Source organism: Erythrolamprus reginae, chromosome 5, assembly GCF_031021105.1.
Source record: "Erythrolamprus reginae isolate rEryReg1 chromosome 5, rEryReg1.hap1, whole genome shotgun sequence".
NCBI lineage: Eukaryota > Metazoa > Chordata > Lepidosauria > Squamata > Dipsadidae > Erythrolamprus > Erythrolamprus reginae.
In genome coordinates, this window is record NC_091954.1 from 7,647,165 (window position 1) to 7,670,471 (window position 23,307).

The window sequence follows — 23,307 nt, forward strand, 5'->3', positions numbered from 1 at the left end:
GGAGAGAAACCAGGATAGATCAGCTTAGCCAGAAATAAATGAGGATTAGCTGACGGAACAGCGGTTGCCTGTTTGCCGAGAACTGCACCGTCAAGATCAAAGCTGCATCCGGGAAAACCCCGAAATCGTGAGCTTCTCTTTCCAGAGGGTGATCTGAGCCTTGGTCCCACGCCCAGATGCCCTCCTTGGCTAGATCCTTCTAGTGTCACAGTCGGCTTCTGCAGCCTAATTGCTAGCTGTCATGGCCAACGGTTTCAGGTAACACCAGGGAATAGATTTAGTAGCAGATGTAAAGATTCCCTTCCCTTCGAGTGATATCACGCAAGGTCAGTCAGCAAATCCAGCACTAAAAATAGATGCCAGTTTCGAAGTTGGGAAGATTCCCTTTGTCGTCTCTTCATACTCCGAGGATCCACGCTGTCTACTAGTCCTGGGGTAATTTGCAGGTAAGCCCAGCCCAGCCCAGCCCAGCAAAAGTGGGACTTGCTTTGTCGAAGGGATGGTTTGCTTTTCCCTTTAAAATCCTAAGCTGGGAAACCTGGTCAGAGCGATCCCAGCTATTTCTGATAGAAAGGAGGCAGGAGGAACTTTTAGAAAGAATTTTAATTGTGATTAATTGCGTTACTACTACTATTAATCTTCTCATTGTTCTTATTATCCATCTCCTCCAACTTATGAACTTGTTCCTTGTATCTTTATGGTATGTATGTATGTATGTATGTATAATTTAATTTAATTTAATTTCTTACTTACTTACTTACTTACTTACTTACTTACTTACTTACTTACTTACTTACTTATTGGATTTGTATGCCGCCCCTCTCCGTAGACTCAGGGCGGCTAACAACAATAATAAAAACAGCATGTAAATCCAATACTACAACAACTAAAAATCCCCTTATTTTAAAACCAATCATACCTACAAGCAAACATACCATGCATAGAATTGTAAAGGCCTAGGGGGAAAGAGTATCTCAGTTCCCCCATGCCTGACGGCAGAGGTGGGTTTTAAGGAGCTTACGAAAGGCGAGGAGGGTGGGGGCAATTCTAATCTCCAGGATATTAATATTGATTGTTTCCCAGTATGATTCGATTGCTTCTATGTACCCTTGCGATTATCGTTGTACGTTATGACTCTTGATGAACATATCTTGTTTTTTTATGTACACTGAGAGCATCTGCACCAAAGATGAATTCCTTATGTCTCCAACCACATTTGGCCAATAAAGAATTCTAATCTAATCTAATGTCATGCAAATGCCAGAGAGAAATTGGATAATCATTTGTAGGGGATGAAATGAGATCACCTAAAATTCCAAAATACGAAGCGTGTTTTATCCTATTGGCGGCCTTAAACCTGTTTAGAGGAGGTGCCAGCTGTAAATTATATTATAATTAAATTAGAATTCTAATTCTAATTCTAATTCAAATTAGAATTAGAATTATTTTATTGGCCAAGTGTGATTGGACACACAAAGAAGTGCGGTCAGGCGGTAGGGAAAGCAAGTAGAATGCTTGGCTGCATAGCTAGAGGTATAACAAGCAGGAAGAGGGAGATTGTGATCCCCTTATATAGAGCGCTGGTGAGACCACATTTGGAATAATACTGTGTTCAGTTCTGGAGACCTCACCTACAAAAAGATATGGATAAAATTGAACGGGTCCAAAGACGGGCTACAAGAATGGTGGAAGGTCTTAAGCATAAAACATATCAGGAAAGACTTCATGAACTCAATCTGTATAGTCTGGAGGACAGAAGGGAAAGTGGGGACATGATCGAAACATGTAAAATATGTTAAAGGGTTAAATAAGGTCCAGGAGGGAAGTGTTTTTCATAGGAAAGTGAACACAAGAACAAGGGGGCACAATCTGAGGTGAGTTGGGGGAAAGATCAGAAGCAACGTGAGAAAATATTATGTTACTAAAGGAGTAGTAGATCCTTGGAACAAACTTCCAGCAGACGTGGTTGGTCAATCCACAGGAACTGGATTTAAACATGCCGGGGATAAACATATATCCATCCTAAGATAGGATAAACACAGGAAATGATATAAGGCCAGACTAGATGGACCCTGAGGTCTTTTTCTGCGGTCAATCTTCTATGTTTCTATGTTTCTATTAGGCATGTGTGCCACCCTTCAGATAATTCAAAATAAAGGCAGGATATAAGAAGCTTGCCAAAAAATAAGCAGTGGTTTGAGAACATTACGCAATATCTCCTGCAATGGAAAGGGATTAATTTTCAACCCCTGCTTTTCTTTAATATTTTATGGTACTGAATCCTTTAGCAGATGTCTCTTGTTAATTTCCTGGTTTTAATATATTTAAATGTAAACACTGGTTTTGATTTTCCATGATCTCCTAGTCTGTCATATAATTTAGGGCTCTGCGGTTTGGGGTTTTCTTTTACACTGGAATCCTGTCTAAAAGACAATCTGTAATAGTTTGAAATAAATTGGTTTCTTGATGAAATTTCATCGTTTGGACTCCAACTTTTAGCTTTTAAGTTAATCTTTCTATTTTGGGGGGGGGGGGGGATCTACTAAAAGTAATTAGTACAATATTCTGAAAATTTTCCATCCACTTACGACTTGGATAAAAAAATTGTACAAATCATTACCCTCTTGTTGAGTAGGAAGAATATGTTGCACTAAAATGTAATTATTTGTTCCACTAGCTTTTGCTGGCTGGGGAATTCTGGGAGTTGAAGTCCAAATATCTTCAAGTTGCCAAGGTTGGGAAACACTGCACTAGACCTTTAATATTTTGGCCATAATGTAAATTTAGGTTGAATTATCCAGCTGAGAGGGGCTGGAGTAACCCATTCATGCATTTATTTTTCTCTTTTGGCTTGCTTTTTAATTCTAGGACCTGCTGTATTAAGTGATTGAAGGAGAATGTACACTGCTCAAATAAATAAAGGGAGCACTTAAACAACAGAATATAACTCCAAGTAAATCAAACTTCTGTGAAATGTAACTGTCACGCTTAGGAAGCAACACTGATTGACAATCAATTTCACATGCTGTTGCACAAATGGAATAGTTGTGCAAATGAAATATTCAATGAGAATATTTCATCCATTCAGATCCAGGATGTGTTATTTGAGTGCTCCTTTTATTAATAATAATAATAATTAATAATAATAATTTATTAGATTTGTATGCCGCCCTTCTCCGAGGACTCAGAGCGACTCACAACAATAAAACATCATATACAAATCGAATGTTAAAACAGTCTTTAAAAAACCCCTATTAAAAACAGTCATACAGCCCAAACACACCATCCATAAAATCAAAGGCAGCTAAGGATCTTTCAATTCCTCCATGCCTGGTGACATAGATGAGTTTTCAAAAGTTTGCGAAAGACAAGGAGGGTGGGGGCAGTCCTAATCTCCGGGGGGAGCTGATTCCAGAGGGCCGGGGCTGCCACAGAGAAGGCTCTTCCCCTGGGTCCCGCCAGACGGCATTGTTTCGTCGATGGGACCTGGAGAAGGCTAACTTTGTGGGATTCGTGCGGCCGCAGGCGGTCCCGGAGGTATTCTGGTCCGATGCCATGTAGGGCTTTATAGGTCATAACCAATTAGTAACTAACAGCAGTTTGAAATGCTTTAAATCAGGGGTGCCTAACTCCATTTCAGTTCGATCTTGACTGACTCAAGGTTGACTCAGCCTTCCATCCTCCCGAAGTGGGTAAAATTAGGACCCAGATTGTTGGGGGCAACGTGCTGACTCTGTAAATCTCTTAGAGAGGGCAGCAAAAGGACTATGAAGCGGTATATAACTCTATAGTTTCTAGATTGTAGATCATCCGGGACACCGTCCGCCAATAGAGTTGACCTAGTCATGCCCAGTGAAGGGCTACCAAACTTTTTACTACCCCACTGTGGGCGTAGCTTATGCAGGACGCCCTGCATTTTCTTTCAACCTCTTTCAGTGCAAAATGGGTGCTCTGGGGTGGAGCTCCATTTTCCCTATCTCACTGCGTTCCCCCTACCCTGTCCGGGCAGTAGCCCACCCCGGTCATGCCCCCTTGAAATGAATAGAGGCCACTCAAGGATACAACTCTGTTTCCCTCCTCTAAAATCTATCTGCCGCACGAATCCCAGCGACCGGTTAGGTCCCACAGATTGGGCCTTCTCCGGGTCCCGTCAACAAAACAATGTCGCTTGGCGGGGCCCAGGGGAAGAGCCTTCTCTGTGGCGGCCCCGAGATTAGAATTGCCCCCCCCTCCTTGCCTTTCGTAAGCTCCTTAAAACCCACCTCTGTCGTCAGGCATGGGGGAATTGAGAAATTCTTTCCCCCTAGGCATTTACAATTTATGCATGGTATGTTTGTTTGTATGGATGCTTAGTTTTATAATAAGGGTTTTTTAGTTGTTTTTAGTATTGGATTTATATGATGTTTTTTATTACTGTTGTTAGCCGCCCCGAGTCTACGGAGAGGGGCGGCATACAAATCCAATAAATAAATAAAAATAAATAAATAAAATCTCAAGGGCTTTCCTCTAGATTTCCGGCTCTGGTCTTGGGGTTTCAACTGATGCCTTTTGAATCTGATTGTAAAAAAAAGAAACAAAACTTCTTGAGAACTTTGGAGCCCTGCAGAGCCCTTGCCTTTGTCTGGGAAACCTTGTTTATTCCTGCCTGAGAGTTGGGGAGAGTCAGCCAAACTTCTGGTCCAAAGAAATTCAGGAGAAGAAATTCACCAGAAGAGCCCTTCACTCCTCCACTCGAAACAGAACACCCTACGAGACTAGACTTTCAATCCTGGGCCTAGAAAGTTTAGAACTAAGACGCCTTAAACAAGATCTAAGTATTGCCCACAACATCATATGCTGCAACGTCCTGCCTGTCGGCGACTACTTCAGCTTCAACCACAACAACACAAGAGCACACAACAGATTTAAACTTAATATTAACCGCTCCAAACTTGACTGTAAAAAATATGACTTCAGTAATTGAGTTGTCGAAGGGTGGAACTCATTACCGGACTCCATAGTGTCATCCCCAAACCCCCAACACTTTACCCTTAGATTATCTACGGTTGACCTATCCAGATTCCTAAGAGGTCAGTAAGGGGCGAGTACAAGTGCACTAGAGTGCCTTCCGTCCCCTGTCCTATTGCTCTCCTATATCTCCTATACCTTTCTTCTATTCCTATATCTCTTTTTCTATTCTTTCATTGATATGTTCTATTCCTATATCTTCTTTTCTATTATTTCTTAGATATATTTTACTATGAGTATCTCCTCTATAACCTTCATCATGTATTTTACTATGTGTATATTGATATATACCCACTAAAACCCTCATTGTGTATAGGACAAAATAAATAAATAAATAAAATACATAAATAAATAAATAGGAGGCAGTTTCTCCTCTTCAGCATCACAGCCTGTCAAGTTTCTCAAAGGTAACTGGCATGCTAATTCCATTCCATTAACTGATTTTTGAGTAGCATTCCCTTTGTACATTGTTGTGAAAATTCAGAGCCCCATTGCCAGTTGAACTGTCTAACAATGGACATTCTATCAAACAACCTCCGGGTTGAATCTTCTGGCAGAACTAAAGAGGCAGGTTTGGTAAGTCGGAGCCAGAGATCTTACGAGACAAGGAGGACAAAGATGGGTTTTCAAAGATTAGGGGTCTGAAATTGAAGGAGATCCTTCTTTCTGGGCATTCAAACCCATTTTTGGTCAGAGATAAATCTGAAAAGGGATTACAGCTGGACAGAAGGAGCTCCGGTATTAATAAAGAAGGACTGCCTATCTCAGGTCCTTTGGAAGAGTTCAGTAGGTGGATAAAAATGTCAAATCCAGTTGAAACATCTAGCTGACTCTGCAACCAGCCATATAATAATAATAATAATAATAATAATAATAATAATAATAATAATGATAATAATTATTATTATAATAATAGTAATAGGAGACAGAATGTCTAATACTGGCGGCACAAGAAGAGGCCACTAGAACAAATGCTGTCAAAGCCAGAATAGAAAAATCAACAGACGATCCAAAGTGCAGACTCTGTAAAGAAACAGATGAAACAATCGATCACATACTCAGCTGCTGCAAAAAGATCTCACAGACTGACTACAAGCACAGACACGATGCTGTGGCACAGATGATCCACTGGAACTTGTGCCGGAACTACCATTTCCCAGTGGCAAAGAACTGATGGGATCATAAGCCCGAAAAAGTGGTTGAAAATGAGCAAGCAAAACTACTGTGGGACTTCTGACTTCAGACTGACCGAATTCTGAAGCATAACACACCAGACATTGTGATCATGGAGAAAAAGAAAGTATGGATCATCGACATCGCAATCCCAGGAGACAGAAGAATTGAGGAGAAGCAGCTAGAGAAAGTAGTGAAATACGAAGATCTAAAAATCAAGCTGCAACGACTCTGGCATAAGCCCGTGAAAGTGGTCCCAGTGGTCCTTGGCACGCTGGGCGCAGTGCCAAAGGATCTCAGCGGACATTTGAAAACCATCGGAATTGACAAAATCTCCATCTGTCAATTGCAAAAGGCCGCTTTACTGGGATCGGCAAAGATAATTCGCCGCTACATCACGCAGTCCTAGGTGCTTGGGAAGCGCCCAACTGGTGATGAAATACGAAATCCAGCATAGTGATCTCGTTTGCTGTGTTGTATTGACATAATAATAACAACAACAACAACAATAATAATAATAATATTTGTAATGATATAATAATAATAATAATAATATTTTTAATGACATAATAATAATAATAATTTCATTTATTATCTGGATGTATTGCTCCTTTCTGCCAAGGCATTTGAAACAATTAGTAACTAACAACTAATAATAATAATAGTAATAATAGTAATAGTAACAATAGTAATAATAGTAATAATAATAATAATGATGATGATGATGATGAAATTACACTTTGAAATACTTTGAAAAAAGCTACAAAAGTGATTAACCATTTTTTTGGTGTTTGATTTGGTTTATTTTTTGTGTTCTGTGTATTTTTGTTTGTCCTATTTGTCATTTCTTTTTTAATGAAAAAAACTAATAAATATTTTTTTTTAAAAAAAGAATAATTTCTTTTCTCTGGTTCCATAAGAATTACTTTTCCAGCCCCTGCTCTGAGGTAATGCAGGGACTAACACCTCTAATTACGAACTTTTCTAGATAAGAACCAGGTATTCAAGATTTTTTTTGCCTCTTCTCAAGCACCATTTTCCGCTTACAAACCCAAGCCTCTGAAACTGTAACCGGAAAAGGCAGGGAGAAGCCTCCGTGGGGCCTCTCTAGGAATCTCCTGGGAGGAAACAGGGCCAGAATAGGCGGGGAGAAGCCTCCATTGGGCATCTCTAGGAATCTCCTGGGAGGAAACAGGGCCAGAAAAGGTGGGGAGAAGCCTCCGTGGGGCCTCTCTAGGAATCTCTTGGGAGGAAACAGGGCCAGAAAAGGCGGGGAGAAGCCTCCATTGGGCATCTCTAGGAATCTCCTGGGAGGAAACAGGGCTGGAAAAGGCGGGGAGAAGCCTCCATGGGGCCTCTCTAGGAATCTCCTGGGAGGAAACAGGGCCTCCACCCTCCCTGTGGTCTCCCCAATCGCATGCCTTATTTGCTTTTACATTGATTCCTATGGGAAAAATTGCTTCTTCTTACAAACTTTTCTACTTAAGAACCTGGTCACGGAATGAATTGAATTGGTAGGTAGAGTCACCACTGTATCTGCCTGTGCATTTTCCACCCGCTGCACTGTTTGTTTGTTCTTTATTCCAGGATCCGAGCTTTCTACGTGCCAACCTTGGGCTCTTGAGACCAAATGTCTTCATCTGCTGTGAAACCTGGCAAAATAAGCGCTTACAAAGCGGTTAAAATAGACCCCGAGAGTGACTATTGTACGCCAGGAGCCTTTGATTTGGAGAGGCTCTTCTGGAAAGGAAGTCCCAAATACACGCATGTCAACGAAGTCTGGCCAAACCTGTACATAGGAGATGAGTAAGTTGTGTCAAAAAAAAAAAAACTCTTGGGAGCCACAGGTTGTTGTACATACTCCTGATCAGTTGGAGGATGATGAAGATATTGAGGACTCGGATTCAGATAGTGTTTATGAATTAGTGGGGGGCCCGGGGTTACAGGTAGTAGAACAGGTGGGAGGCCAGCCACAGGATGGGGCTATGAGTTCAGGATCTAGCGAGGAAGAATCAGACCTCGCTGGGTTAACCCTAAATTCAGAAGGGCCCAAAAACGTAGAGAACAGAGGTCTGGAAGAAGATATTAAGGAGAGGAATGGGTTAAATACTGTAGTGATGTATTTGGCACGTCAGGGGGTCAGTGGAGAAGAAGGGTGGAGTTTCAACGTTGCCGAAGGGAAAATGGATCTGTTTTTTGCCAAGCAAAAGTATTCTGTGTTGTTAACAGTCAGTTCTGCTGTTTTTCAAAGTCATGCTGTTAGGAAAATAAATCTTGTTAAGTGGAGCAGGAGGAGGAATGTGAGGAACGCAGCTAAGAGAGATAACGGACCCAGTGCCTGTATGGAATGTGCTTGAATTACAGGAGAGCAGAGAAATAAATGGAGTTTCTTTATTCATGAAATGATGCATTTAACAAGAGTTGTTTGTAATTGCTAAATTTCTACCAGAAACCAGAACACAGGTAACTTGTCATTGCTACCTCGGCTGCGAGAGCTATCGTGGGGCTAACTAGATTTGTCCACGTTTCTTCAACACTCCGTGGCCTGTACTGGTTCCCAATCAGTTTCCGGTCACAATTCAAAGTGTTGGGTATGACCTATAAAGTCCTACATGGTAGCGGACCAGAATATCTCTGGGACCGCCTGCTGCTGCACGAATCCCAGCAACTGGTTAGGTCCCACAGAGTTGGCCTTCTCTGTGTCCTGTCGACAAACAATGTCGTTTGGCGGGCCCCAGGGGAAGAGCCTTCTCTGTGGCGGCCCCGGCCCTCTGGAGCCAACTCCCCCCGGAGATTAGAACTGCCCCCACCCTCCCTGTCTTTTGTAAACTACTCAAGACTCACTTATACCGCCAGGCATGGGGGAGTTGAGATATTCCTTTCCCCTAGGCCATTACAATTTACGCATGGTATGTTTGTTTGTATGTTTGGTTTTATAATAAGGGTTTTTAGTTGTTTTATTATTGGATTGTTACATGCTGTTTTTATCAGTTGTTAGCCGCCCCGAGTCTGCAGAGAAGAGTGGCATACAAATCCAATTAATAAATAATAATAATAATAATAATAATAATAATAATAATAATAATTATTATTATTATTATTATTATTATTATTATTATTTTCGGTGCTGAGTAAACCAATAGGTAAATTATGCAAAGCTCACCTCTGTCCCAAAGTGAGTTGTCCATGGCAAGTTGTTCCACAGTGAGTTGGCTGTAGACAGTTGTCCATGCTGAGTTGAGTTGTTGAGTTGACCGCAGCAAGTTGGCTATGGCACGTTTGTCAGTACCATGTACTATTTCGGTTGGGTTTCCATTATATTATAGATAAGCCAGCATCGAACGTTAGAAGGAAATAATGATATTGCTTTAAGAGCCAGGCAGGAATTATGGGCTGGGCTGCAATTTGGCGGGGCCCAGGGGAAGAGCCTTCTCTGTGGCGGCCCCAGCCCTCTGGAACCAACTCCCCCCAGAGATTAGAATTGCCCCCACTCTCCTTGCCTTTCGTAAGCTGCTTAAAACCCACCTCTGCCGCCAGGCATCGGGGAATTGAGATACTTTTCCCCCCTAGGCCATTACAATTTTATGCATGGTATGTCTGTATGTATGATTGGTTTTTATAATAATGGGTTTTTAACTGTTTTTAGTATTGGATTATTATTGTATGCTGTTTTCTTACTGTTGTTAGCTGCCCCGAGTCTGTGGAGAGGGGCGGCATACAAATCCAATAAATAATAATGATAATAATTTGGTAATATAAGAGAGACAGATGTGCCTCTCTCTGTTATATTCTATGGTTACATTCTCATTCTGTTGTTGCTCTGCGTTGTGTTCTGCTACCTAATCATGTAATGTTGGTTATATTGTTATTTATGCAGTATATGCTGGTTAAGTATTAATCTCTGAGCTGTGTGCAATATTAGATGTAGAATATGCTAACAGCTGTGTGCAAGATATTGTGAATAATATATTATACTGATGTAAAGGTAATAAGAATAGGCTGTGCGCTAATACTAAATGGTATATTATATATATGTCCGGGAAGGAGATAATGTGTTATATATGTATTATAATTGCAGTGTATATCCTGTAAATAATATCTTTAATATCCTGTTGACTTGTATTGTTATCTGAACAAGCCACCACTGCCACATGTACTCTGGTTACAATACAGTACATCCATCATTGGTTGCTTGACCAGGGTGGAATGCTGACAATGTTATCCCATTCCCATCTGTATTGTAAAGCTGAACAGGGCTGGGTTCTGTTCTGCCGGCGTGTCCCAACCCCCCGTAATTACAGGGTAATTAGTCCAGAAGAACACACACCACACGATAGAAGGAAAACCAAAAGTCTTTATCACCAGAAAAGCAGAAAAAACTCCCTTTTTAAATGTCAAAGGGATTTTCTGGTACACATAAGGCACAGGTTAAATGCAATCCAATTTCTCCGTACTGAAGGAGCGGGTCCAGCAGTCACATGGGTTGCTCATGTCCAATCCGGTGGAACTGAGCCTAGTGTTAAAAAAGCTTGCCGGATCCGCCCCTTCCCCAGAATTCGCTCAGTTCGCATATCCTGCGGTTGTATTGTGATAGCTCGTTCAACATTCTAACACCTTCCCTTCGATCTTTCCCTTCAAAAGTAGTAAGATTTATTTGTTCTTATTTATTTACTTGCACTAATAGCGCCAGCCGTTTGTGGCTCGGCTTTTTTTTTTTTTTCTTGGGAGAAGTTGCGGTTTCGTTTTCCCCCGGCTGTCATGCCGTGTACGATCCCCGCTGCCGCTTGTGGATTCTTTTAATCCTTTGGCCTGGAGGTCTTGGTGCAAGTATTGATTCATTGCTAAATTATTGTATTATTGATAAAGGGCTTAAGAAATACCTCCTGCGGAGTGAGACGCTTGTTCTAGTCTCCTGGACTTAGTCGATCGCTTCCCCTTTAAGAACTTCCATTACGGAGCGATTTTTCGGCGCGAAGGCCTTCGCGCCCTTTTTAAAATTAGGTCTCTCGTGTTGGCCTCCTGCCAGCCGCGTAGGCCTCAGTCCACCGCGTGGATCCCGGAGTGGGCTTTGGGACGCTCAGGCTTAATTCTCCACCGGCTAAGCCTCCAACCAGAGTGCCTTGGTTACTTTAATTAAAGTTTAGGGAGGCTGGCCACGCTGTATTTGGGGGCACGAACTCTGGGTTTGCCCAGATTGTCCTCAAGTCTCAGCAGCTCCGAGGCCTCGGAGCAGGATCCATTCCTCTTGGGAAGCCTTTGAAATTCTTCTCCCTAATTATTCAGTTATTTGGCTCAGCCTGGTCTTCTGCTAATTGTCAGACTATGGCTACCTTTCCCAAGAGAGGCACAACTAAAGGTCCCAGAGAGGCCAGGCCTACAGGCGATGAGATTACCAGTATCCCCCAGGCCTCGACCTCCTCTTCTTCAGGGGCCCGCCCCTCGACCAAGGTCACCAGGGCTGAGAAGAGAAGGGACCTAGCCCTACAAAGAATCCATGATAAATCAGCAAAGCGTTTGAAAGTACAGGCCCAAGTACTCAGTAGTCAAGACCCCCCAGAGGCTTCTAGTCTGCCTCCTTCTGGGGTCCCTGTGTTATCTCTGGATGAGCCAAACCTAGACAGACCCCAACCTAACCTATGGGGAATAGGTCCAGAGGAACCAGATATTATTGAAGATTCCCCCCAGCCAGGATCCTCCCAGGCCTTCAGGGATTCTTCTGCCATTCCTGCTGATATTTCTAGTTTACCTCCTGAATTCCAATCTATTTTTTCTGTGTTGTCCAAGGCCATTGATGCTAAACTCTCTACCATCAATGAGCTTCCCTTACCTCCTCCTCCTCCTCGTCCCTCCCGCCCCTTGGGTTCTTCCCCAGCGGTTAGAGCTCCTATTCAGGATGATTCAGATTCCTCTCAGGACGAATATGAGGATATGGAGGAGGATGAGGATCCCTTTCAAGGCCTCTCAGATGATGAGGAATCCCAAATAAAGGTGCCTTCTCCAATTACTTTTTTTCCTTCTCAATTGTTCAAATCTCTCCTCCTCAAAGCTAGAATTTCTACAGGATTGGCGGCCCAGGAGAAACAGGCCTCCACATCCACTGACCCCCCGGAGGAGAACTTACCTTACTTCACAGAGGAACAGGAGGATAACGAGGTAATTCCTATGCCTAAATTGTTTAAAGATGCCTTACTTAAACAGTGGGATTTCCCAGCCTCTGGGCTTAATCCCTCAACCAAGGATAGAAAATTGTACAAACTTTCCTCTTCCTATGAGGAGCTCCTATCTTTTCCAAAACCGGATGAACCGGTCAAGATCCTTCACTCGGCGGCTGCTGTGCCAGGCGAAGCAGAGGAAGTCCTCCGCCCAGAGGACAAGCGGATTGAACAAATGCTCAAAAGAGGATTCACCGCAGATTCCTGGGCCATTAAAAGTTCTGCAGCGGCTTCCTTTTTCTCCAGAGCCATGCTTCTCTGGCTTCGCCAACTTCAACAGCATATTCCTCCCGATGACTTGAGAGGTCAACAAGACTTCAACAAGGTCTTTGCAGCTGCTCAGTACGTGGCTGATGCCACTTTACAATCTACTAGATTTTCTGCTAAGTCTATTGCAGCTTCTACAACGGCAAGAAGACTCCTATGGATTCGCCCTTGGCAAGCGGGAGTACGCCAGAAGTGGCAGTTATCCCTGGGACCCTTAAAGCGCGACCTTCTTTTCGGTGATCTTCTGGATCCACTCCTCACGGAAACCACGGACAAGAAGAAAGTTTTGGGTCCAACCACCAAAAAGGCTACCAAAACGCAGTCCTTTCGTCGCCCAGGGCGTCAGCAAGACCAAGCGGCTTCCTATCAGAGATCTCCAGGTCAGTATTCCCCCCGTTTTCGTTCCCAAGGTAGGAACTCCAGGGGCAGAGGGTTTCGCTTCCAAAGGGGAGCGTCCTCTAACAGGGCTTCAAAGAAACCTAGATGGTAATTCTTCCTCAATTCCCATAGGTGGTCGCCTGGCCCATTTCGCCTCTAATTGGCGTCTCACCTCCAGGGACCCCTGGGTCATTGACACTGTTCAAACAGGCCTTCTTTTAGAATTTATCTCTCCCCCCCCCGAAACGTTTCATTTCCTGCCCTTCTCCCAGGTCCTCCTCAGATTGTAACCGTATGGAGGAGGCCATTTCCCACTTATTGTCCATCAGAGCCATCCAACCGGTTCCTCCCGGTCAGAAGGGTCTAGGTTTTTACTCCATCCTATTTATGGTTCCAAAATCCTCCGGAGGTTGGAGAGCTATTTTGGATTTAAAGAAGCTGAACCTATTCATCAAATATAGGAAGTTTAAGATGCACTCCTTATCATCTATTTTGGCCGCCATCCACACGGGAGATTTCATGGTCTCTTTAGACCTTACTGAGGCTTACCTCCACATTCCGATAGCCAAATGCCACAGAAAATTTTTGCGTTTCTCCTTTCAAGGCAGGCATTTCCAGTATAGGGCGATGCCATTTGGCCTTTCCTCGGCCCCTCGGGTTTTTACAAAGCTCTTGGGGTCCCTGGCGGCCTATATCCGGGCGTCTCCCATTCACATTTTATGTTATCTTGATGATATTTTGATTCATGGGAACTCCCTAGAGAAAGTGAAAACAGACCTTTCTGTCACCATGTCAGTCCTTCAGGACCATGGATTTTCCATCAACTTTGATAAAAGTCATCTCCAACCTTCCACTTCCATTTTACACCTGGGATCCATTATTAATTCAGAATCCTCCCAGGTCTTTCTCTCTCCCGAGAGAAAATTCAGTATAGGGGAGTTAATTTCTTGCATTCTATCTAAACCTTCAGTATCCATAGTATCCCTGTCTTCCCTTTTGGGGAAGATGGTGTCATGCATAGGCATCATTCCCTGGGCTCGCCTTCATGCTAGGGAACTACAGTGGCTCCTATTACCCTTTCAGAGATCGGGGCACAGCAACTCAAATCGTCGCATTGTCATCCCTCCAAGGGTTCGCAGATCCTTCAAGTGGTGGAAGTCTCCGGCCATGGACAAAGGATCCCCGTTCAGGTGCCCGGATCAATTTGTCATCACCACAGATGCCAGTCTATCGGGATGGGGCGCCCACGCCCAGGGGATGATAGCCCAGGGCACGTGGTCCCCGGAGGAAGCTTTCAAGCCAATCAATTGGCTAGAGTTAAGAGCCGTTTCCCTGGCTCTGAAGCATTTCTCTCCTCGCATTCCCAACCGGCACGTTCTCATTCTCACCGACAACATTGCCACAAAAAGCCATATCTGCAGACAGGGGGGCACGAGATCCAAAGCCCTCATGAGGGAGGCCCTCAAGTTAGGCCTTTGGGCGGAAAAACATCTTCGGTCGCTCCTAGCCGACCACATTTCGGGGAGCCTCAACGTCCAGGCGGATTGGCTATCTCGAGCAACGATAGACCCAGGAGAGTGGAACCTCCATCAGGACCTGTTCCATCAAATCAGCCTCAGATTCGGCCTATCAGTCCTGGATCTCTTCGCGACCAATGCGAACGCCCAACTCCCTCGCTTCTTTTCCAGATTTCCATCCCCGGGAGCGGAAGCAATCAATGCCCTCTGGAGCCCATGGCCTCCAGGCCTACTCTACGCATTCCCTCCAATTCCAATTCTCCCGGATGTGATTCACAAGGTCCTCACCGAGAGGGCCCGAGTAATCTTAATCGCCCCTCATTGGCCCCGCCGGCCCTGGTTCGCGGATCTCCAACAGTTGTCCGTCCAGGACCCTTGGCGACTCCCCGTTTCGGGGGATATGCTGCGGCAGGGGGCCTCATTCCATCCAGACCCGGAGTGGTTCCACCTCACCGCCTGGCTGTTATCAGGAGAGACTTAGAACTGCGTGGTCACGACCCCGATACAGTGGAGGTCATTTTAAAGGCCAGAAGGGGTTCGACCAATCGAATCTACGACCACACGTGGTCCAAGTTTCACCAGTGGTGTCTACAGGAAGGCCTTTCTCCCCTGTGCATTCCCATACACAGAATCATTTCCTTCCTTATGCAAGGTTTCCATAAAGGACTTTCCACCAGCACCCTCCGGCGTCATCTGGCGGCAATTTCCTCTGTCCTGGGGGCCCCCCGCAGACAGCCTCTCCGATCCTTCCCAGAGGTTCAGGAATTCCTCAAGGGCATAGCCAACCTTAGACCTTCCAAGGTCCACAGGTATCCATCCTGGGATTTGCCACGGGTTCTCCACTCCCTCACGCAGGCACCATACGAGCCCCTAAAATCGGCATCCCTCAGATACCTATCCTTTAAAGTAGCATTTCTGGTGGCTATTACCTCTGCCCGACGCATTTCGGAGCTGGCTGCCCTCTCAATCAGACAGGACCTTTGTCAATTCCATCAGGACAAGGTAGTCTTGCGACTGGACCCCACCTTCTTACCCAAGGTCAGTTCCATGTTCCACAGAACTCAGGATATTGTCCTACCTTCCTTCTGCCTCCAACGAGACCATCCCTTGGCAATTAGATGGCACACCCTGGATCTCATTAGAGCGCTGAGAATCTATATCCAACGCACAGGACCCTTTCGGAGGTCAGAAGCACTTTTTATAGCCTATCACCCCAGAGTCATGGGTGCCAAAGTGTCTTCAACAGTGATAGGCCGTTGGATCAGAGGGACTATATCTAAGGCCTATGAGTCGGCCTCCCTCTCAGTTCCAAGGAACATCACAGCGCATTCCACCAGGAGCGCAGCCACTTCGGCCGCTTGGGCAACTCAAGCCCCGTTGGAGGAGGTCTGCAAAGCAGCCACTTGGGCCTCGCCAAATTCCTTCATCAGGCACTACAAGATTGATTCATACGCTTCAGCGGACGCTGCCTTCGGCAGAAGGGTACTCCAATCCGTTATCTCTCACGATAGCAATCTAATCCCACCCTAGGGACCATCTATTGGGTATGTCCCATGTGACTGCTGGACCCGCTCCTTCAGTACGGAGAATAGGCGTTGATTGCTTACCTGAACGCCTCTTCTCGTACGGTGAGCGGGTACAGCAGTCACTTCCCGCCCTTGTATGTGTCTTCTTTACTTTCCTATAACCTTCTTCCTCTAACAATGAGAGTTGAACACTACAGAGCTTCACAGCTGAGCCTAGTCTATGGATTCGCGAATTCTGGGGAAGGGGCGGATCCGGCAAGCTTTTTTAACACTAGGCTCAGTTCCACCGGATTGGACATGAGCAACCCATGTGACTGCTGTACCCGCTCACCGTACGAGAAGAGGCGTTCAGGTAAGCAATCAACGCCTATTCTCACCCAGTAACTGGGAAAGTGGCTCCAAATTCCAAAGTCCAGAAAATCCACACACAGTCTTGAACAGGGAAACAGCAAAACCACGATCTTGACAAATCAGATAAACTTCCACAAGGCTAAACCAGCACGCTGTTGTTTTTATCTGTAGCACTAATTACAGCAGCCCCACCCAACCACAGGTGGCCTCACTTATTTCCTGTAATAATCCTTCAGTTGTTCTCTCCTATGCATCACTCTACGCATGCATGGATCTGTCATAAGTTCTTGTTCAGAATCCAGGGATGATAAGGATGATTGATCTCCTCCTGGGCTGTCTGCCAAACTCCCCTCTTCCCTTTCACTCACGCTTCCTTGGTCAGAGGAGACTTTGTCGGCAGATTCTATTGGGAGCAAAACAGACCTGTGGCATGTGGATGTTTCCCCCAAATCCACCTCCACATTCCTTGGGGCAGGAGCTGGGCCAGAGCCAACCACAACAGGTTCCTTCCGGTTTGCACCAGATCGTCCAAATTGCTAGTGACCCGCTGGTGACAGCAGGATGGCATCATGGACCTGGTTCAGTTGGTGCTGCTCTGTCGGTGCTGCCATCTTTTTTCAGAATTTTTGACGAATTTTTTACTGTTTGGACGTTATTTCCTCTGTGGCTGCTTGAAAAAGGGCCCTCCAACATGCCTGCCCTGGGGTTTATACATTTATTTATTCATTCATTCATTCATTCATTCATTCATTCGATTTTTATGCCGCCCTTCTCCTTAGACTCAGGGCGGCTTACAACATGTAAGCAATAGCACTTTTTAACAGAGCCAGCATATTGCCCCCATAATTCGGGTCCTCCTTTTACGCACCTCGGAAGGATGGAAGGCTGAGTCAACCTTGAGCCGGTGATGAGATTTGAACCGCTGACCTACAGATCTACAGTCAGATTCAGTGGCCTGCAGTACAGCACTCTAACTGCTGCGCCACCCCAGCTTTTATTCATTTGCCCGAAGCACAGCTGATCAGCTCTTCAGCTGTGTTTCGGGATAATTACAGCTCCTGAGCATGCGCAGAAGCAGAATTGCGCGAGGGGACGCTTGGGTGCGCATGCACCACATTGCGCTGTGAACTGTAAGGTAAGTGGAACCCACCCATGAATCCGAAGCTGAGATGGGTGCAAAAATCCAGATTGGCCACTGAGACTGTGGGGTCAGAGCCCTGGTCACTTTCGAACATGCGAAGGAGAAAAAAAAGATTGGACTCGTATAGTTGTTTTTAAAAATCCCTTTCTGCTTTGGCCACAGGAAAACTGCACTTGACCGGTACAGCCTCGAGAAAGCTGGCTTCACCCATGTGCTCAACGCAGCCCACGGACGATGGAATGTGGACACGGGGCACACCTACTACGAGGACATGGCTATTCAGTACCACGGAGTGGAGGCAGACGACCTTCCCACCTTCAACCTCAGCCAGTTCTTCTACTCTGCTGCAAAGTTCATCCACGAAGCACTCCAGGACGAGACCAGTAAGTCCACCTATGCTTGCAAGCGATCGATGCCTGGGTCCACTCCAGACCCATAGTTTCTTATACCCTGGGTTGAGGGATCTTTAGGGCAGTGGTGGGTGGGCTGCTACCAACGAAGGGCCAGATTTGCTGGTGATACTGGAATGCGCCGGGGAGCGGTGAGTGCATGCGCAGGATTCCAGTGCAAGATTTGGCTTCTGGGCATGCGTGCGTGCGAGATTTTGGTTAAAAAAAAATTTAGATTATTTTTAATATTAGATTTGTTTACATTGTCTTTTTATACTGTTGTTAGCCTCCCCGAGTCTTCGGAGAGGGGCGGCATACAAATCAAATCAAATCCCAGCGACCGATTAGGAGTGGGCCTTCTCCGGGTCCCGTCAACTAAACAATGTCGGTTGGCGGGCCCCAGGGGAAGAGCCTTCTCTGTGGCGGCCCCGACTCTCTGGAACCAACTCCCCCCAGAGATTAGAACTGCCCCTACTCTCCTTGCCTTTCGTAAGCTCCTTAAAACCCACCTTTGTCGTCAGGCATGGGGGAACTGAGACATCTCCCCCGGCCTTATACAATTTATGCATGGTATGTTTGTTTGTATGTATGTTTGTTTAGTAAATGTTTTTTTTAAAATCAAACCGGGGGGTTTTAAATATCTTAAATTATATTTGGATTTGTTATAAATTGTTTTTATTCTGTTGTGAGCTGCCCCGAGTCTGCAGAGACTAAATAATCTAAATAATAATTAATAAATAAATAAATAAATAAATCAAATCAAATCAATAATAAGGCTGCTGCTGCTGCTCAGAGGCCAAAAGACAGTCACTATTGGATCCTAAGAGACTCAAGAACCTTGCACCTGCTGAGACCCCTGTAGGTCTGTGCACCACCCAAAAGCACGCCAGCAGAAAAACCAAAGTTCCTGACGCCAAATCTCAGTGGTTTCTCTCTCTTCTCTCTCTCTCTGTTTTGGTTTCTTGATCTTTGCAGACAAGATCCTGGTCCACTGCGCCATGGGCCGTAGCCGCTCAGCCGCCTTGGTGTTAGCCTACCTGATGATCTACGAGCACATGACGGTGGTGGATGCCATTGGCCAGGTGCTCCAGCACAGGTGCATCCTCCCAAACCGCGGTTTCCTGAAACAGCTCCGGGAACTGGACATAAAGCTGGCCTTGGAGAGGAAAAATGGCACCAAGAGGCTCAACGCAAGCAAAGAGGAGAAGACCCACGCAGAGATTTAACATTCCGTATTTTTGAAAATAAGTAGCTACAAAAATAATTAAGGAGTGTGAAACCACTAGGTAAAGAGAGTCATTTGTTACCAATAAAGGAAGGGACGAGGCAGGAGCGGGGAGGTGGGCGAACTCAGAAGGCCTTCAAATGTCTTTTAAGTTATTTTCAGCTTGATTATATGCAAGGGAAGGAGCGATGGACGGCAGCCTTTTCACAGAGAGCTTGCAACCAGGAAGGCAGCTCCTCTTCTGCAAAGGAGAAAGGAACTTCTGCGACGATTATACTGTATTTAACAGTGCACAGTGTGCAGGAAGGGAATATACACAGTGTGTAAGTCTGGGTCGAACTGTGGAGTCCTGGGGACTTTCTGAACTTGGTTGTTGCTGTGCAGACGTCTTATTACCCAGCTAGGGGACATCATCAGGGCACTGATGTATGTGAGCAAGTCTGCACACAAAGCACCAAGCTACCTCAGAGAGCACCAAGGACTCCAAACAAGATGACGAATGTCCATCCATTGTTTTCAAAGGGGACCTTGACATCTTGGAGGTGATGTCTAGACTTGAACGTGAATTGGATTAAAGTGAGAGAGAGACGCACATAGTCTATGCAAAAAAACAAGAGCACTTGGAGAACCAAGTAGCATCTCAAACAAATCATCGCCATTGTTGTTGTCATCGTTTATCTTAAATCACTCCGCTGCGGGATGAAATCCTTAAGAACCTACTAACCACATCAGAGCAGCATGTTAGATTATAATCCATAAACTTGAATAAAGAAATCTTCATTTTGTAGTGGGTTAATTTAGGATTAGCATCACCACCATCATCACTAACACCACCAACAAAGAACATAAGAACACAACAACACAAGAGCACACAACAGATTTAAACTTAATATTAACCGCTCCAAACTTGACTGTAAAAAATATGACTTCAGTAACCGAGTTGTCAAAGCGTGGAACTCATTACCGGACTCCGTAGTGTCATCCCCAAACCCCCAACACTTTACCCTTAGATTATCTACGGTTGACCTATCCAGATTCCTAAGAGGTCAGTTAGGGGCGAGTACAAGTGCACTAGAGTGCCTTCCGTCCCCTGTCCTATTGCTCTCCTATATCTCCTATACCTTTCTTCTATTCCTATATCTCTTTTATTCTTTCATTGATATGTTCTATTCCTATAACTTCTTTTCTATTCTTTCTTTGATATATTTTACTATGAGTATCTCCTCTATAACCTTCATCATGTATTTTACAATGTGTATATAGATATATACCCACTAAAACCCTTATTGCATATTGGACAAAATAAATAAATAAAATAATAAATAAATAAAATAAGAGTGTAAGAATAGCCCTGCTGAATCAGGCCAAAGCCCATCGAGTCCAGCATTCTGTGTCCCACAGTGACCCACCAATTGTCCATGGGGATCTTGAGCAGAAAGAGAAGGCAAACCCCTCCCTTTCCCTTGACCCCCAACAAATGGTACCCAAGGGAATCCTGCCTGCCTCAACCAACATAGAGGCGGCACTTGGACATCCGTTTCAATAACCGATACACTTGGCATCCATGAATCTGTCTAATCCTGCCTTGAAGCTATCCAGGCTGACAGCTGTCACGGCCTCTTCTGGAAGTGAATTCCATAAACCAAGGACCCTCTGGGTGAAGAAATATTTCCCTTTATTTGTCCTCATTTTCTTACCTATGAGCTTTAGGGAGGGCCCCCTTGTCCTAGTATTGTGTGATGGAGAAAATAATTTTTCTCTATCCACCTTTTCTCTCCCATGCATGATTTTATACACTTCGATCAAGTCACCCCTTCAACGCCGTCTTTCAAGGCTGAAGAGACCAAGGCGTTGCAACCTGGTTTCCTAAGGGAGGGGCTCCATTTCCTTGATCATTCTTGTTGCCCTTTTTTGCACCTTTTTCAATTCCATTATATCCTTCTTGAGGTGCGGTGACCAGAACTGTACACAAATTGAGGTTAACACGCTTAATTATTTTCTTTTGGTGTGGTGCATTACTTTCTGGGCGTCCCTCGTATTTTGGAGTTTCCTGTTTTAACACGATAGCGGGAATTGACTACAAAACCCATAACCATTTTAATCAATGGAGAAAAAAATGTTTCTGGGGATATGGAGGAAGAGTTCAAATTCTTAAATGCTACAAGCACTATCAGCTATCAACACATTTTTCTTGTTTAGATTTAATTTCAGTTATTTATTTTCAGTATATCACCACCATGCCTTCCAGACCAGGGGTCTCCAACCTTGGCAATTTTAAGCCTGTCTGGCTGGGGAATTCTGGGAGTTGACGTCCGCCAGGCTTGAAGTTGCCAAGGTTGGGGACCCCTGTTCCAGACATTACATCTAAAGCCATAGCAGATGGACCTAGAAGTGAGCTATTGTGATACCTGCGTGCTGCTACTTTACCTCAATTTTTTCTTTTATCGTTGTCCAAAATGATAATATGGAGTTAAGCAGTGAGGTTACAATTCAAAGTGTTGGTTATGACCTATAAAGCCCTTCATGGCATCGGATCCGAATATCTCCGGGACCGCCTTCTGCCACACGAATCCCAGCGACCAGTTAGGTCCCACAGAGTTGGCCTTCTCCGGGTCCCGTCGACTAAACAATGTCTGGTGGGACCCAGGGGAAGAGCCTTCTTTGTGGTGGCCCCGACTCTCTGGAACCAGCTCCCCCCAGAGATTAGGATTGCCCCCACCCTCCTTGCCTTTTGTAAGCTCTTTAAAACCCACCTCTGCCATCAGGTATGGGGGAACTGAGACATCTCCCCCGGCCTATATAATTTATGCATGGTATGTTTGTGTGTATGTCTGTTTTTTAAATAAGGGGCTTTTAGAGACTTTTTAATATTAGATTCGTGATATATTGTTCGTATTATTGTTGTGAGCCGCCCCCAGTCTGGGGAGAGGGGCGGCATACAAATCTAATTAATAATAATAACAATAACATATGGAGAGCAATGTATATTCTGCTGGTCTGAGTGGAGGTTGGTTCCAATTTCTGGAGCTAATAATGGACTTTGGTTTTCCTGGAGAGCTGAATCAATAGGAAAGGAGTAAATTTATAGAACAGGCTCAAATAATAAATTTGTCCAGGGGATAGACAGATCGTAGGTAGTGGGACAGATGGATAGAGCAAGCATTGGCTTCTTTGTATTCACATTCTAAGATGTAGAGGTGCACCAAAAATGGATATTGTCTATGTTCGCTACGAAAGCAAAGGGTTTCTGTCAAAGGTTCAGCACAAGTGGCTTGCATTGGCTGCCGATCAGTTTCCGGTCACAATTCAAAGTGTTGGTCATGACCTTTAAAGCCCTACATGGCATGGGACCAATTACCTCCGGAACTGCCTGCTACCGCACGAATCCCAGCGACCGATAAGGTCCCACAGAGTTGGCCTTCTCCATGTCCCGTCGACTAAACAATGTCGTCTGGCGAGACCCAGGGGAAGAGCCTTCTCTGCGGTGGCCCCGACCCTCTGGAAGCAACTCCCCCCGGAGATTAGAACTGCCCCCACCCTCCCTGTCTTTTGTAAACTACTCAAGACTCATTTATGCCGCCAGGCATGGGGGAGTTAAGATATTCCTTCCCCCTAGGCCATTACAAGTTATGCATGGTATGTTTGTGTGTATGTTTGGTTTTATTATAAAGGTTTTTAGTTGTTTTATTAATTGGATTTCTACATGCTGTTTTTATCATTGTTGTTAGCCACCCCGAGTCTGCGGAGAGGGGTGGCATACAAATCCAATAAATAAATAATAATAATAATAATAATAATAATAATAACAACAACAACAACAATAACAACAACACGTGCTTCAGACTCTCGGTTTAGAGCAGGCCTCTCCGAACTTGGCAACTTTATGACTTGTGGACTTCAACTCCCAGGATCCCTCAGTCGGGAATTCTGAGAGTTGAAGCCCACAAGTCTAAAAGTTGCCATGATTGGAGATCTCTGGTTTAGAGCCATGGGCAATGTGAAGCAATTAGGAGGTCACGGCTTGATATAGAGATATTTTGGTGTAAGCCCAGAGGCTGGTTCATTCAAACGGAGATGGAAGGCAATGGATGAGCAAAGCCCTTTCCTTCCCCAGATGTCCA

At 44.8% G+C, this 23,307-nt stretch overlaps 1 protein-coding gene across 1 annotated transcript; it reads left to right on the forward strand.

Annotated features, from left to right (window-relative positions):
• Window positions 1-627: 627 nt before the first annotated feature.
• Window positions 628-19,252, forward strand: LOC139168353 (dual specificity phosphatase 29-like). Its single transcript, XM_070753929.1, has 4 exons — window positions 628-700; window positions 7,768-7,986; window positions 17,735-17,955; window positions 18,937-19,252. The coding sequence occupies exons 2-4, from the start codon at window positions 7,811-7,813 to the stop codon at window positions 19,185-19,187; spliced, it is 648 nt and encodes a 215-aa protein (XP_070610030.1). The 5' UTR covers window positions 628-700; window positions 7,768-7,810; the 3' UTR covers window positions 19,188-19,252.
• Window positions 19,253-23,307: the final 4,055 nt, after the last annotated feature.